This window comes from Suncus etruscus, chromosome 20 (genome assembly GCF_024139225.1).
Source record: "Suncus etruscus isolate mSunEtr1 chromosome 20, mSunEtr1.pri.cur, whole genome shotgun sequence".
Taxonomy (NCBI): domain Eukaryota; kingdom Metazoa; phylum Chordata; class Mammalia; order Eulipotyphla; family Soricidae; genus Suncus; species Suncus etruscus.
In genome coordinates this window covers 6,540,653-6,556,015 of record NC_064867.1, presented here as the reverse complement: position 1 = coordinate 6,556,015, position 15,363 = coordinate 6,540,653, and the positions used below count along the sequence as shown (strand labels likewise).

At 39.1% G+C, this 15,363-nt stretch overlaps 1 protein-coding gene across 2 annotated transcripts in view; it reads left to right on the top strand.

Annotated features, from left to right (window-relative positions):
• PDCD6IP (programmed cell death 6 interacting protein) overlaps positions 1 to 11,981 on the top strand; it is a 55,493-nt gene extending 43,512 nt beyond the window's left edge. For both annotated transcript variants that reach the window (XM_049766392.1, XM_049766391.1), the window contains exons 16-18: positions 3,408 to 3,531; positions 5,677 to 5,861; positions 8,373 to 11,981. In XM_049766392.1, the coding sequence (XP_049622349.1) occupies positions 3,408 to 3,531; positions 5,677 to 5,861; positions 8,373 to 8,547 (484 nt within the window). In that variant the 3' untranslated portion in view covers positions 8,548 to 11,981. The remainder of the gene's footprint in view (positions 1 to 3,407; positions 3,532 to 5,676; positions 5,862 to 8,372) is intronic.
• The last annotated feature ends 3,382 nt before the right edge of the window (positions 11,982 to 15,363 follow it).

The following is a 15,363-nucleotide window of genomic DNA, read 5'->3' as shown; positions in this document are numbered from 1 at the left end:
GCATACCATATATAGCACAATGTATAGTAATTATATAGTATAATATAGAGTATATGCAGTATATAGTACAACTAATTCTAGATGGTGCATACTATTTAGATATTAGATATTTTATGTTACCTTCAAATTTTTTTCAGGACCGAGAGGTAGTATAGTTGTTAAGGTTCTTGTTTCGTCTGCTGCTGACCCAGGTTTGAATCCTGGCATCCCGTACGGTCCCCTGAACACTGCCACTCGTATTTCCTGAGTGAAGAGCCATCAGTGCTCCTGAGCATTGCAGGGTGTGACCCCAAAACAACATTTTTCTTTCAAATTTTCATTTTAATTGAGGTGCCGCATGCAATGCCGTTAATGATCCTTTTGTGCATACACTGTGCCGATACTGGACCCAGTCACCAGAGGAGTTCTGCTTTGCTCCACCAATTTCACAGTGACCCTTTCCATCTTTCCTATAATCTCATCTTTAGAATTTTAATGTGAACAGTTTCAGTTTATCTTGTAAACATTTTCTTTCTTTCAAACAATAAGTACCTTTGATTTATGGACAAATATGTATTTATCCTGGACCTTTTTTGAGGGAGAAAGCAGCTCTGGAGACTCTAGGAGCTGCTCTTGTTTTATGAGGACAATGGACTGGCTCTTTCGGACACACTGTCTTCACTTCTCTGTATGTCATTCAGTACATGAGAAGTTTTATCAGTATTTCATGGAGTGCGTGTGTGAGTTTTTGGGAGGAATTTTAAAAGTAATTATGGGGATCCTTTAAATATACATCTGCTTTTGTTACTACCTTTTTTTTTTTTTTTTTTTTTTTTGGATTTTGTTTTTTGGGTCACACTCAGCTGTGCTCGGGGTTACTCCTGGCAGGCTCGGGACCACACGGGATGCCAGGATTTGAATCACCATTCTTCTGCATGCAAGGCAAACGCCTTACCTCCATGCTATCCCGCCAGCCTTTGTTACTTACTACCTTTCAATGATCTTTTCATTTGTTTTTCACTAGCACACATTGACACTGATACTGCCATTTGTGTTAGTTAAAATAGTCAAGCATGAGCCACTTAGTGGGACGTGCTGGTATCAGCCTGCTAATTTAGGAATATTAAATTGTAAGATAGCTTTTTTAAAAAAAATTACCTAAACACCATGATTACAAGGTGTTCATAATTCAGTTGAGGCTTTTTTCCTTTCACAGTTACAAAGTTATTCCTGATTGAATTTTAGTAACCAGTGCACATTTCCCTCTGCCAGTGCCTTTTCTTCCTGCCCTCCCCCTGCTTCCTTCTCTCTCTACTCTCTTCCGTTTACTCCCTTTTTCTCCCCTCTCTCTCCCTCTCTTCCTCCCCCTTTTTGCCCTTTTAGATACTGTGATTTGCAGTATTGTTGATGAAGGGTTTTATCATGCATATCACTTTTTTTTTTTTTTTGGTTTTTGGGCCACACCCGGCGGTGCTCAGGGGTTACTCCTGGCGGTCTGCTCAGAAATAGCTCCTGGCAGGCACGGGGGACCATATGGGACACCGGATTCGAACCAACCACCTTTGGTCCTGGGTCAGCTGCTTGCAAGGCAAACACCACTGTGCTATCTCTCCGGGCCCCATGCATATCACTTTATCCCCTTTAAGCACCCAGTTCTTGTCCTGAGCCATCGTTTCCAACTATTGTCATTGTGCTCTCTTCTCTGTCCTAACTGCTATTTGTGGCAAATTTCCTACCATGGACTGGTAGTCCTGGTCTTTGTTGGAGATAGCTCTTATTTTATTTTATTTTGATTTTTGGATCACATGCAGCGGTGCTCGGGTTTCTCCTGGCTCTGCGCTCAGAAATTGCACTTGGCAGGCTTGGGGAACCATATGGGATGCTGATGTTTGAACTACCATCTGTCCTGGATAGGCTGCGTGCAAGGCAAATACCCTACTGCTATGCTAGTTCTTGGCCCTGGAGATAGATTTTAATATAAGCTCTCAGTGTTGCATTTCTGGAAAATCTTCAGAAATTTAATAAAGAAATGAACATAATGCATTAAACAGCTTTTTTGTCATTTGTTTTCTGAATGTACAGTTATTAAAATGTTAGCTAGGTCATTGAGCAGTTGCAGTTTTATTTTTATTTATTTTTTTGCCACACCTGGTACCGCTCAGGGGTTACTCCTGGCTTGGGGGACCATATGGGACGCCGGGGGATCGAACTGCGGTCCGTCCTAGGCTGGCAAGGCAGACAGACACCTTACCTCTAGCGCCACTGCGCTGGCCCCAGCAGTTTTCTGATACAGGTTTTAAATAAGTTTTTGTGGTAGGAATTTCACATTAAGAACAAACTCCTATTCTTTTTTTTTTTTTTTTTTTTGGTTTTTGGGTCACACCCGGCAGTGCTCAGGGGTTATTCCTGGCTCCAGGCTCAGAAATTGCTCCTGGCAGGCACAGGGGACCATATGGGGCGCCGGGATTCAAACCAATGACCTCCTGCATGAAAGGCAAACGCCTTACCTCCATGCTATCTCTCTGGCCCCACAAACTCCTATTCTAAGAGTGGTTGATCGTTTAGGCAGCATTTGCCCCGTTAAGATATATTCCTAACTCTTGCTAATGAAAAAGCTTACTTTATTTCTTTTTTTATTGTTTTTGGTCCACACTACAGTGCTCGGGGGATCACTCCTGAGAATGCTCAGAGGACCATATGGGACGTTGGGGATTGAACTTGGGTTGGCTATATGCAAGGCGATATCTGATGTACTGTCCCTTTATAGTTTTATTTCTAATACTTAGAAATAGATAACTAACATCCTTAAATAGTAGGAGAAAACAAAAAAGATTTAAGTTCAAATTAAGAACAGAATTGTGATTCCTCATAGAGTGTGAGAATAATACTGGAAGACAGTCGAAATGAGGGCCAGGAAAGACTGGTCCATTGCAGGAAACTTGCCACAAAGAGGGGAAAGGAGTGCAGTTAGGACAGTTTAAGGACCATTTTAACAGTGATATTTGGAAATGATCACTGTGGACCGGAACTGAGTGCTGAAAGGTGGCAAAGTGATATTCCTACAACTTTTCAGAAATAGCATTGCAAATCATAGTGTCTAAAAGGGAAAAGGGGTCTGGGGAGCAGAAAAGTATCTGACATAGAGCCAGGCTTGGGGGTGGGTGAGAAAGCAGCCAGGGATATTGGTGATGGGGAGTGTATTTGGGGAAGGGATGGGTACTGGAGTATTGTGTGACTGAAACTAAACTTTGTAGCTGCTGTCATAGTGATTCCATTGAATTTAAAAAAGAACAGAAGTTACTATACTTTAAAATACTGTTATTTGGAGTGTTTTTTTGTTTAATGTGTGAAGGAAAATAGAAACAATCTGGTATTTTATATGTGTTGGCTTTTCTTTGTTAACTTTTGTTGTTTTATCTTTTACATAGGGACTTGCAACAAAGCATTGCAAGAGAACCTAGTGCTCCTTCAATTCCTACTCCCGCATATCAGTCCTCTCCTGCAGGAGGACACTCACCAACTCCTCCCACCCCAGCACCAAGAAACATACCGGTCAGTAAACAAAAGCAGATATTATTTATACCTGGGTTTAACAAAATTGGTTTAAACGAAAATGTTTAACTTGAAACTAACTTGGGCTTTTGGTTATGTCATTGATGCTTGGTCGTGGTCCCGGCACTGATGAGGGAACAATGCTGTGCTAGGGATTGAGCCTGCGGTTTGTGAAGTCTATACACTTTCTTGTTTTCTCCTCTCCCCTCCTTTCCCCACTTCTCCCCTCCCCTCTCCTCTCTTTCCCTCTCTTTTCCTCGCCTCTCTTCTCCTTCCCTCCCCACTCTCTCTCCCTTCTTTCTATCAACCTCCCTCCTTGCCTCGTTTCTGGACCATACCTCACTGACTCTTCATTTATGTTCTGTGCTCAGGGATTGAACGTGGCTCGACTGTGTACAAGGCAAATGCACTACTACTATTGCTCAGCCACTTGATTTCTTTCTTTTTCATATTCATAACCCTCTTCCAAGTCTTAACTTTGTTAGAGCAAAAACAATGATAAAAACAGTTAAATTAGGGGCCGAGAGATAGCACAGCGGTAGGGCATTTGCCTTGCAAGCGGCCAACTGAGGACCAACGTTGGCTCTAATCCCTGCTTCCCATATGCCTCAGAAATTGCTTTCTGAGCACAGATCCAGGAGTAACCCCCTGAGCGCCTCTGGGTGTGGCCCCAAAACCAAAAACCAAAAAAAAAAAAAAAAAAAAAGAAAGGGAAAATTAAGAACTGGGACAGTCTATGTCTCTGATATGGTTGGCTTTGTTTCTTCCAAAGTTATTTTCATTTGAAGAAGAAAAATAGGAGAGGGCATATTCTTAGATTAAAGGAAAGATTCATGATAATCAACTGTAATACTTGAACCTTGATTTGGTCTATAAAAATACCTATAAGAGCTTTATTTGTGTTACTAGGGAAGCTAGAATGTAGTGTGGATTCCGGTCAAGTGATACTAGGTAGTAATTGTTGTTTTTCTTAGAATGAAATGGTATTTTTGGAGCTCTTGTGATAATGTTTGCAGCTTATGTATTACGTATGACAATATCATTTATATAGATATAGTAAAGCAAATATAATCAAGTGTTAGTAGTTACTAAATTTAATTGGTTATGTGATTATTACACACATTCTTTAAATTTTCTAATGTTTGAAATACTTATTTTTTTCTCTCTGCATCACATCTGGCAGTGCTCAGGGGTTGGGTTACTCCTGACTGCACTCAGGAATTATTCTTGTTGTTGCTTGGGGGACCATAATGGGATACAGGGGATTGAATCTGGGTTACATGCATACAAGGCAAGTGCCTTACCCTCTGCACTATGTTTCTGGCCTTAGTGTTTGAAATATTTCCTATGAAAATGTTAGAACCAAGAAAAGAACATACTAATGAGCAATGGCTGAATTGATCTCCCTCCCTCCCTCCCTCCCTCCCTCCCTCCCTCCCTCCCTCCCTCCCTCCCTCCCTCCCTCCCTCCCTCCCTCCCCTTCTTGGTGATGCTCGGGGTTTATTTCTGGCTCTGCATTCAAAGATCATGCCTAGTAGTGCTCAAAGGACCATATGGGATGCTGAAGATTGACCCTGGGTCAACCGCATGCAAGACAATCACCCTACCTGCTGTATTATTACTGTGGCCTCTGAGCTGCTCTTTTTCCACCTCATACTTCTTGCCATTGTTGATAACAATAAATGATTAGCTATGGAGCTGTGAGTGGCTATAGATCCACAGATTGGAGAATTACTCGTGAGCTGTGATAATTTCTAGCATAATAAATAACATTCTTTTTTTTTTTTTTTTGGTTTTTGGGCCTCACCCGGCAGTGCTCAGGGGTTACTCCTGGCTGTCTGCTCAGAAATAGCTCCTGGCAGGCACGGGGGACCATATGGGACACCGGGATTCAAACCAACCACCTTTGGTCCTGGATGGGCTGCTTGCAAGGCAAACGCCGCTGTGCTATCTCTCCGGGCCCAATAAATAACATTCTTTTTTTTTTTTTTTTTTTTTTTTTATAAATAACATTCTTAAGAGTAGTAATCAGGACTATTCTTGGTTTGTTACTAGAGTTTCTTATATGGACTCATGTATTTGAACTGATAGAAGTTTGATAGAAACAGGAAATATTTTGTGTCAGTGTTGAATGTTTTCTTACAGCCTCCGAAGCCCCAGCCTCCTGCCCGGCCTCCACCTCCAGTGCTTCCAGCAAATCGGGCTCCTACAGCTGCGCCAGCTGCAGTGGGGACTGGGACCACTTTGCCAGCTCCATCGCAAACTCCTGGTTCAGCTCCCCCTCCACAAGCCCAGGGACCCCCATATCCCACCTATCCAGGGTATCCCGGGTAAGGCTGAAAGGTTTATGCCAAGTAGTGGCTACTGTTCTAAGCTTTCATTAAATGTAATAAAAACAGGGTCACTTCTCTTGAATGAAAGTATCTAGAGTGAAGAGATTACATTGTCAGCTTATGTATATGTAAAAATAATGTTACTTATTTGCGTAGGTGAGTAGTTTTTCCCAGGCTTATTTGCTTATTTATTTTTTTTACAGAGAGGATTTATACTATCATTTAAATATAATTCCAAATGTAGAAAACCAAGGAAATAGACCAAAGATAATGTTTCATCTCTGTTGAGTAATAAGAACAGAATTTAACAGACTTCTGAATTTAAAGATTTATGACTTTGTTTATATATTTGTACTTTGAAATCTTGGTGTTCTGATTGACTGTTGGAAAGAAATTTTCCTCATTATTGAATGAACCTTCATCCGGTGACTCTCAGGGGTTAGTTACTCCTGGCTATGCGCTCAGAAATTGCTCCTGGCTTGGAGGACCATATGGATGGGACGTCAGGGGATTGATTTTTTTTCTTTTTTCTGGGGGAGGGGGAAGAGAGAGAGGAGAGAGGGGGGAGAGAGAGGAGAGAGAAAGTGAGGAGAGAGAAAGAGAAGAGAGGGGGAGAGAGAGGAGAGAGAAAGTGAGGAGAGAGAAAGAAGAGGGGAGAGAGAGGGGAGAGAGGAGAGACAGAAAGAAAGAGGAGAGAGGGGAGAGAGAGAAGAGGGGGAGAGAAAGAGGAGAAAGTAAGGAGAGAGAAAGAAGAGAGGGGGAGAGAGAGGGGAGGGGGAGAAAGAGGAGAGGGAGAGAGAAAGAAGAGAGGAGAGAGGGGAGAGAGAAAGAGGAGAGGGGAGAGAGAAAGAGAAAGGAGAAAGAGGAGAGATGAGAGAGAAAGAGGAGAGAGAAAGAGGAGAGAGAAAGAGAGAGAGGAGAGAGAGAAAGAGAAGAGAGAGGGGAGAAAGGAGAGGGAGAGAGATGGGAGAGAAAAAGAGGACGCCAGGGGATTGAACCGTGGTCTGTTGTAGGCTCTGCGTCTCCGCTCCTGCCCCACAATGAGCCTTCTTAAAGATTAGCTTTTTTTTTTTTTAAATGAATTTTTATTGTGACCAAAGTGCATTACAAATCTTTCACAGAATTATTTATGGTACATAGTGACAATGAATAAGGGGAAGATTAGCTTTTTTTTCTAAGCTGTTAATCTTTAAAACATATGCTTCAATTATTCTTTGTAAATATATTAGATCCTAAGTTATTGGAATTTTATACACACTTTTTGGGGGCTACACCTGACTATGCTCAAGACTTAGTCTTGGTGCAGTATTCTCATTCCTGGCAGTGCTCAGGTGCCGTATGTGGTACTGAGTTGGCTAGAACCAGGATTGACCACAATACATGGCATATAAACCCTAAATTTATGTATATTATAGTGAACATTGAAGTTTGAAAATCAACAATGTACTCGGGTTGCCATTTTAAAATGAAAACTGTTTATTAAAAGTTTTTTTGTTTTGGGCCACACGCAGTGGTGCTGAGCTCAGGGCTTCCTCCTAGCTCTGTAGCTAGGAATCACTCCTGGTGAGGAGCAGGTAACCATATGAGGTGCCAAGAATGGAATCCAGATCATCTGTGTGCAAGCAAATGCTCTCATCTGCTGTATGCTCCAGCCCCCAGTACTTTGCATTTTAATCCTTATTAATAATTTGCTATTTGGGCCCGGAGAGATAGCACAGCGGCGTTTGCCTTGCAAACAGCCGATCCAGGACCAAAGGTGGTTGGTTCGAATCCCGGTGTCCCATATGGTCCCCCGTGCCTGCCAGGAGCTATTTCTGAGCAGAAAGCCAGGAGTAACCCCTGAGCACCGCCGGGTGTGACCCAAAAAAAAAAAAAAAAAAAAATTTGCTATTTAATCTTAGTTCCTTCATCAGTATTATTTGCCTTTTTTTTCTTCTTTTGGATAGGGATTTGGGGTCATACCTAGTGATTTAAGGGTTTCTTGGATTTGTGCTCAGAAATTACTCCTGGAAGGCTTAGGGGACCATCTGGGATGCCAGAATTGAACCCTGGTCAGTTGCATGCAAGGCAAATGCGCTAACCACTATACTAGCACTCTGGCCCCATTAACACTATTATTTTCTCCATAGCATTTGATAAACTTTTATTTTAGTAAAAAACAAAACAGTAGTACTTTTCTGTGGCAAAGACTTTGAAATAGCTATTTTTCTCTTCATTGTTCTCTACTAGACTAAATATATAGAAAAAATGGTTTTAAAATGTTCCTTGGGGCCCGGAGATAGCACAGCGGTAGGGTGTTTGCCTTGCATGTGTCCAGCCCAGGAGATGGTGGTTTGATCCCGGCATCCGATATAGTCTCCTGAGCCTACCAGGGGTGATTTCTGAGAGCAGAGCCAGGAGTAACCCCTGAGTGCTGCTAGGTATGACCCAAAAACCAAAAAAAAAAGTTGTTTCTTTTTCTAATATGTTATTTACCAATCCATTTCTTTTGTATTCTTTTTCCATTAGGTATTGCCAAATGCCTATGCCAATGGGCTTTAATCCTTATGCGTACGGCCAGTATAATATGCCATATCCACCGATGTATCAGCAGAACCCCGGACAGACTCCATTCTCGGGACCCCAGCAGCCTTCATATCCTTTTCCTCAGCCCCCACAGCAATCTTACTATCCACAGCAGTAATCTGTCATCTCAGAAGTTCATTGGGTTCAGTTCAAAGCGAAAGAAATACCAATTCTGCAATAAGTGTACTAAACTCTATGTCTGGTTAATCTAATGTACTGAATACATTGTATAATTTCTGTCTGCGGTTAAAAGCTGGAATCTGTGCCCCAGTTCTGCATTTATTGCACACGCGAGATTTACTGCTATTGCAGTATAAATACTAGGTCTATAGGATTTGATGTAAGTTGCATTACAGTTCACAAAGGTTGAAAACAAACCTATAAGTACAAAAGTTGAAACGCTCATACTTATGACTACATAAGATGTAATTTAGACATCAGATACTTACAATGAAGGTTTAAGTACTGATAGTCAAGAAAACTTAAGTTTCTTTCTGTTTTGGTTTATTCATTTGGTTTAATTTCTATTATGCTATTTTGCTTAATCAAAAGCGTTGTAAATCTTATAATTTAAAAATAAATTACTTAAGAACAGTTATTGTTACGTTTTGTCATTGATTCTCATTACTGTCTAATTTCTTTCTAACATTTTCATTTTATATGTACATAAGTTAACTGGTTTCTGTGTTTCAGTGCATGTTTAGTGCAAGTTAATAGTCAGGCTCAAGTACATTTTATAGGAAAGCCAAAAGAATGGTGACATCATTTGTCTTTATTGGCTTATTAGCGAACTAATTTTGACATTTATTTTTTAAACAATCCAGTAATGTGGAACAAACGCAATTGCTACCAAAGATTCTTCAAATAAATCTACAAATAAATATGTATATTTAATGTTTTGTTCTTAGCGTCTCCAAGAATTTAGTACGAAATTCTGGTCATATTTTTTTCATAATCCGGTTAAGATACATGTCATGGACAGTATTGTCTCATGTAGTTATACTGTTTTAAAAAACTGTACCCTCCATTCCTTTTTTCCATCTTATTGTCTCAATAACATTTAATGCACAATGTACATAGATAGAGCTAAGCCCTTTATATTTATGCTCCTAAGAAATTGAATTTATAACGCAGGACCATGCAAAATAGTTGGGAGCATATGGCAATTCTGAATTGTGCATTCAATATTAATTTCTGCTGTTAGAAAAAGTAATCATTGTATAAATGAATAAAAGTAGTGAGACATGTATCATGGAATAAGAAAATGGGAATATTACAGTGGGATCTGTTCTACGTGAGGTTTGTTTCTGAACATATCAGCCATATGAGCGGATAACTAGTCCTTGTTTTCTAAATTTAATGCCTCTTTTACATTATTGTTTCATATAAATGATACTGTTACTTGGTCCACTGTTATTTTTATTGACAGTTTGAGTTAATAATACCTTAAATGTTGGACTGAAAGTATGATTGTAAAAAGGGAGTAGATTGGTTTTAAATATGTATATTAAAATCTTAGTTTTGTTATATGTAGAAACATGAAGGCATGTTATTTTAAGATAAATGACCTTTTCCGTGTACTATTGAAATTGGCTTGAAGCCTAATCATCATCATCAAGGTGTGACTTGGGCTTGTTTGACTCGTGTACATGGCATTTAAGTTTTCCACTCATTTACTCAAGGTACCATTTACTAGCATAAGATACTCAGCAGTATTCCAGAATTGCTAGTTTATAGTTCTTACCAATGCAGAAGAAAACAGACAAATATAAAATTGGCCTGAATATTCTCTTGGGGAAATATGACACCGAAGAGAAAGTGCATCTGAGGCCCAAAAGAGAAGCTTTAAGGCCATTTAGCCCCTTGCCCATGCTAAGCCAGGCCTGTTCTCAGAGGGCTACAGGAAGGTTGTGTAGAAACGCCAAAAAGGAAACCCTGGTTCCTTGCGGCAGCTTCTTTTAGCATGCCTAACTTGTTCAGCTTTGTTAGCAAAATCTTTTTTTCATGCAGCAACCAAGACCCATTTCCTCTTGTTCAGTTATCCTTTAGCTAGTTTATGACATATGCTTTCTTTTAATGGTCCCCTCTGTCAAGGTACAGATGACCAGCTGTCTTCTAAATTGTCGAAACAGATAAGCCCTTCATTGCTGGGTCTTAAGCCTATTTAAGTTCTATTAAGGTGTCTTAGGTGGAGAAGTTTCTCTTAAGTCTTTTTTACCTTCTAACAAAGAAATCTTTCTGGCGTTTTTTTATTATCAAACTTTTTTTGCTTCCTGTATTCTACAAATAACCTAGGAAGTAAATGATACTGTTTATTTAGAGGTAGTTTCTCCAGTTCAGGTTTGTTGTACCTACAGTCATATTAGACTTTTGACTATATTCTTAAATGACAGAAAGGGAAGCATTCACAAACCATTTATTTTGGGCTTTGGTTCTACATACAAAGTGGGTTTTACATATTGTAAGGATGTTTTGCAGAGAGGAATCAGTCAGGACTGAGGAAAAATCTTAAACTTTTTGGGGGGTTTGCCACACCCTCGAGGCCCAGGGGTTCTGGCTCTGCACTCAGGAATCACTCCTGGCAGGCAGGGGCCCAGGGGGGGGGGAACCATACGGGACGTCGGGGAATTGAACCCAGGTCCGTCCTGGGTCTGCCGTGTTCAAGGCAAATGCTCTACCGCTGTGCTTTTGCTCCAGCCCCAAACAAACCTTAAACTTTGAAACTTTTTTTCCTAATTGGAAACAAATGACCTGACTTCTCAGGCTGGAGAAATATTGAACAACTAATAAGCCACATGTTCTTTATCTCAGTTAAGAGAAAGAGATATTGCTGCAAATCATCTTAACTTTGTGAGATCCCTGTACCAATACTTCCAACTTCTTTGCAGTTTGTAATTTTCACCTCCATAAGTCTAAGTAGGTATAGAAAAGAATAAAATTTTGCCTTTTGTCCCTGATAGTCATTCCTAACCAGTAGCCTTTTTAGTCCAAAATTAAAAAAAAAGTATTTCATTAGAACTTTATAGTTTGCAAAAGTGCTTTATACACATTTTCTAATTTCATAAACATGGAAATTCAATTGGGTTTCAGCTTGCTACTGACAAAACCCTTTTCTAAACTACTGTATCTTGAGGAATCTTGCAAGAACCTGGTTGTATCACATTTTTAAAATCACTCCTGTAATTATTGTTTTACTGTAAAGAACAGGACACAGAATAAGGACAAAGCACCCCAGAATTATAGTGTTATAATTGCTAGTAAAAATAGGTTTTAGAAAAATAATGATTGATTATAAGATTTACATGGAAGAGCAATGAAGGAAAACTATATTTTTAAAGAAAAGAGAATATTCAGGCTTTATTTCTGGTATGAAGTTTATATTTTTTAAAAATTCCTATATTATCACACCAGAGAGTTTAGATTCTTTTCTGGTTACAAACATTGCTGGTAGTTGGATTATATTTTTATTGTATTCATTTCTCTTAGGGGAAAATTGTAAAGAAAAAGGTTCCAGATGAATGTATCCTAGAAATAAAAGTTGAAAGATTCTTACTTGCTTTGAGTATGAATTCTTATTTAAAGTGTTTATCCTTCAGTTTTATAGTTGCTGTAATTTCTTTGACATATGGGAGGTTGGGAAATAAAAAGTAACCATTTGGACATGATACATGAGTCTATAAGGAAGGCAGTGTTTATTAAATCTCAGCTTTACCACATCAGTGACTTTCATTATTTATAATTTTCCTTTTCCCAGATGAGCTGAATTTCTTCAAGTGTCAATTCATGGATTATTTTTTGGAAATGTTTGGCAAAACACTTTTACTCATTTGATGAAGGGCTGGTGAGGGGGGTGAAATATATTCATCTTGATTTTCCCCTCATGTTTTGAGATCAGATACAGCTGTTTTAATATGTAGCTCAGAATACTATCAGAAAATATGTTGTTGGCTGTAAATCTTTCAGATTGCTGAAGCTGAAAGTGCTAGCTCCTGAAATGAGTAACTAATATATATTTTAAAATATAAATCAGGTATAATTAGATCTTTTTTTTTCACTCATCTGAGATCTGGTTTGGAAAGTGCCCATGTTGTGCTGAGAGGCTCAGGAACCTTTTGATCCAGGATGGGAGAAAGTGAGGGATTGAGGCTTTCCCTGGAATTTGGATTCTGCTATAGCCTCTGGCAATGTGACTTCAAAACTGTTCTGTCTACTTTAGCATCTACTACCTCAGGGTAGGATGCCCCTGGGATTGGGTTTGAATTTGACTAGATCCTGCACAACAGGACTAACTGTAGGGCTAGCCAGAGTACTCTCTCAAAGCTGTTAAAATTTGTGGGACATACCAACATCCACCGTGGCTGCTGTCAGTTTTTTGAATAAGATGTTAGTTACTCCCGTGTTTCTATTTTAAGGTTTTCTGTATTTTAGTTGAGGCAGTAGACCTTTAAAAGTCATGTGACATATTCATATCAATTCTTCATTGTAGACTTGAAAAGACCTGTTTCTATTTTTCACCTTGCAATTTGCTATTGATATTTTGCCATTTTTTTAATGCACCAGCAAATTTTCAAACTGATAAGTTTGGATTTAGTGCTTTGATTCAATTGGATTCTTTTTTGTGGGTAATTGGAAAGTTCCACTTAAAAAATTGTTGAAATTATGTGGCCTTTTTGACATTTTGTTTGATAAATTTTGTTCTGTCATTGCTAGGATTATGTTTTCTTTTATCTTTTTTAGTTATTTTGAGCAGTAGTCATAAATTTGGAAAGCATTAATATTTTAATTTTCTTCCTCTAATTCTGATTTTTTGTTTTTTTCTTTTATAATTAAAATAGTAATTGAGGTACTATGATGTTAATAATTTTGAACTGTTAATAATTTTTCAAATGTACTTAATTTTAACATCACTCCCAAAACCATTACCAGTGTACCCACCTTCCTCAACCAAGGCCCCTGCACATCTCTTTAAAATAGTGTCTTAGGGCTATCATTATTACTATTTCTTTTTTGTTTTTGGGCTACACCTGATACTTTGGAGTTGCTTCTTGCTCTGTGCTCGGAGCTCATGCCAAGCTGTGCTCGGGTCCATATATGATGGAATGATGATTATCCCATATGGGATCAAACCCTGGTCAACTGCATTGCAAGTCTAATGCTTTACCTGCTATGCTGTCACTCCAGCCTTTACACATGGCTATTATTTATTTTTTTATTTTTGGGGCACACCCGGCGGTGCTCAGGGGTTATTCCTGGCTATCTGCTCAGAAATAGCTCTTGGCAGGCATGGGGGATCACATGGGACACCGGGATTCAAACCAACCACCTTAGGTTCTGGGTCGGCTGCTTGCAAGGCAAACGCCGCTGTGCTATCTCTCCGGTCCCCACATGGTTATTTTTGTATCAAGCATTTAAAAACAATTGTTGGTCCTTGCTTTTCATTTTTAATTGTCTTGTTAGTGAATTAATGAAATATGTAAACCTGATATATTATAGTGAAGCCTCCTCTTTCCCTGTTTTTGGACGTCTTAGCTTCCAGAATGTTTTATCTTACTGTCTCTTCTATCAAATCCCTTAATGCCTCCAGCGCAATGGACTTCTCTGTTGCCATAAAAAAAACTGGTTATTTTCGAATCAAGGACCCTCTGAAACCAGTACTTTCTTTCTCCATAGAACCTAAAGAGGAAGGAAGAACTTCAGTCTTCGATCCATCCATACCACCACTGAGAGAGCCCGCACACTAAGTTCCTTTAAAAATTATAAACTTAGAATCAGAAATGTGCCCATAGCTGCATTTCAAAAGGTCAAAAATTGTGGTTAAAGGTGTTGATCCAGTTCCCACCTTTGGAGCTGTCTCTAACCAGGCCAACCAGAGTTCAGGATGTATTTAGGCTTATTTAAGCTCTCATGCATGTGACCATGGAAGGATGCAGTAAATTGTAACAGTTGGATCTACAAGTAAAATCAACTGGGTTTTTGTTTAAAAAAAAACTGCAGTTTTGGGTTGGGAAATGGGATGTGAAAGTGCGGAGGGCAGTGACCTTATGCAGTGTCTGGAATAGAATTGAGATTGTGTTTAAAACAAGCACTTTACCTATTTGAGCTCTAGGTCCCAAAGACTGTGTATAAAATGTAAACAAAGTTAATTTAAATTTAAATATACCTGATATTAACACTGATACCGTAGTACCTATCCCACTATGAGTCCGCATAATGATCCAGAGCATTTTTGTACTTTAGGTTTACATCTCAGATTTATACTTAAATATTTTTTTCCAAAAAAAAAAAAAAACGTTAAAAATTTTGTAAATACTTTGTTAAATACTTGAATCACTCTGAGATACACAATGATTGTTGTCATAGAGGTCCCTTCTCTATTCTAACTACTCCCTCACTATTTGTGGTAAGCTTCCTGCCGGGGATTGGCCCTCTTGGCTTTCGTCTCTATGGATATTATTACCATGCGGGGTTTTTTTTTTTATATCCCACAAATGAGTGCAATCATTTTATATTTATTTCTCTCTGACTCATTTCATTCAGCACAATACTCTCCAAGGATGGATATCCATGTGTAATCAAATTTTGTGACTTTGTCTTTCCTAACAGCTGTGTAGTATTCCATTGTGTAGATGTACCACATTTTATCCACTCATCTATTCTCAGACAATTTCTACAGTTTGGCTCTTGTGAGCAGTGCAGCAGTAAACAGGAGTGCAGTGGGCTTTTCTGCATTGTCTTTTTGGACCCCTAGGCTAGGGTATATTCTTAAGAGTGGTATTGCTGGTCATATGGGATCAACAGGGTAACTTTAAACATTGAATCTGCGTAATTGTATTTGGAAGAGAGAACAGCACAACCACATTTGATTTTATTTGGCATAGTGTGAGTCTCAGTCCATCTGTGCCCTGTTCTCTGTGACAGTATGGTAGACTGAATG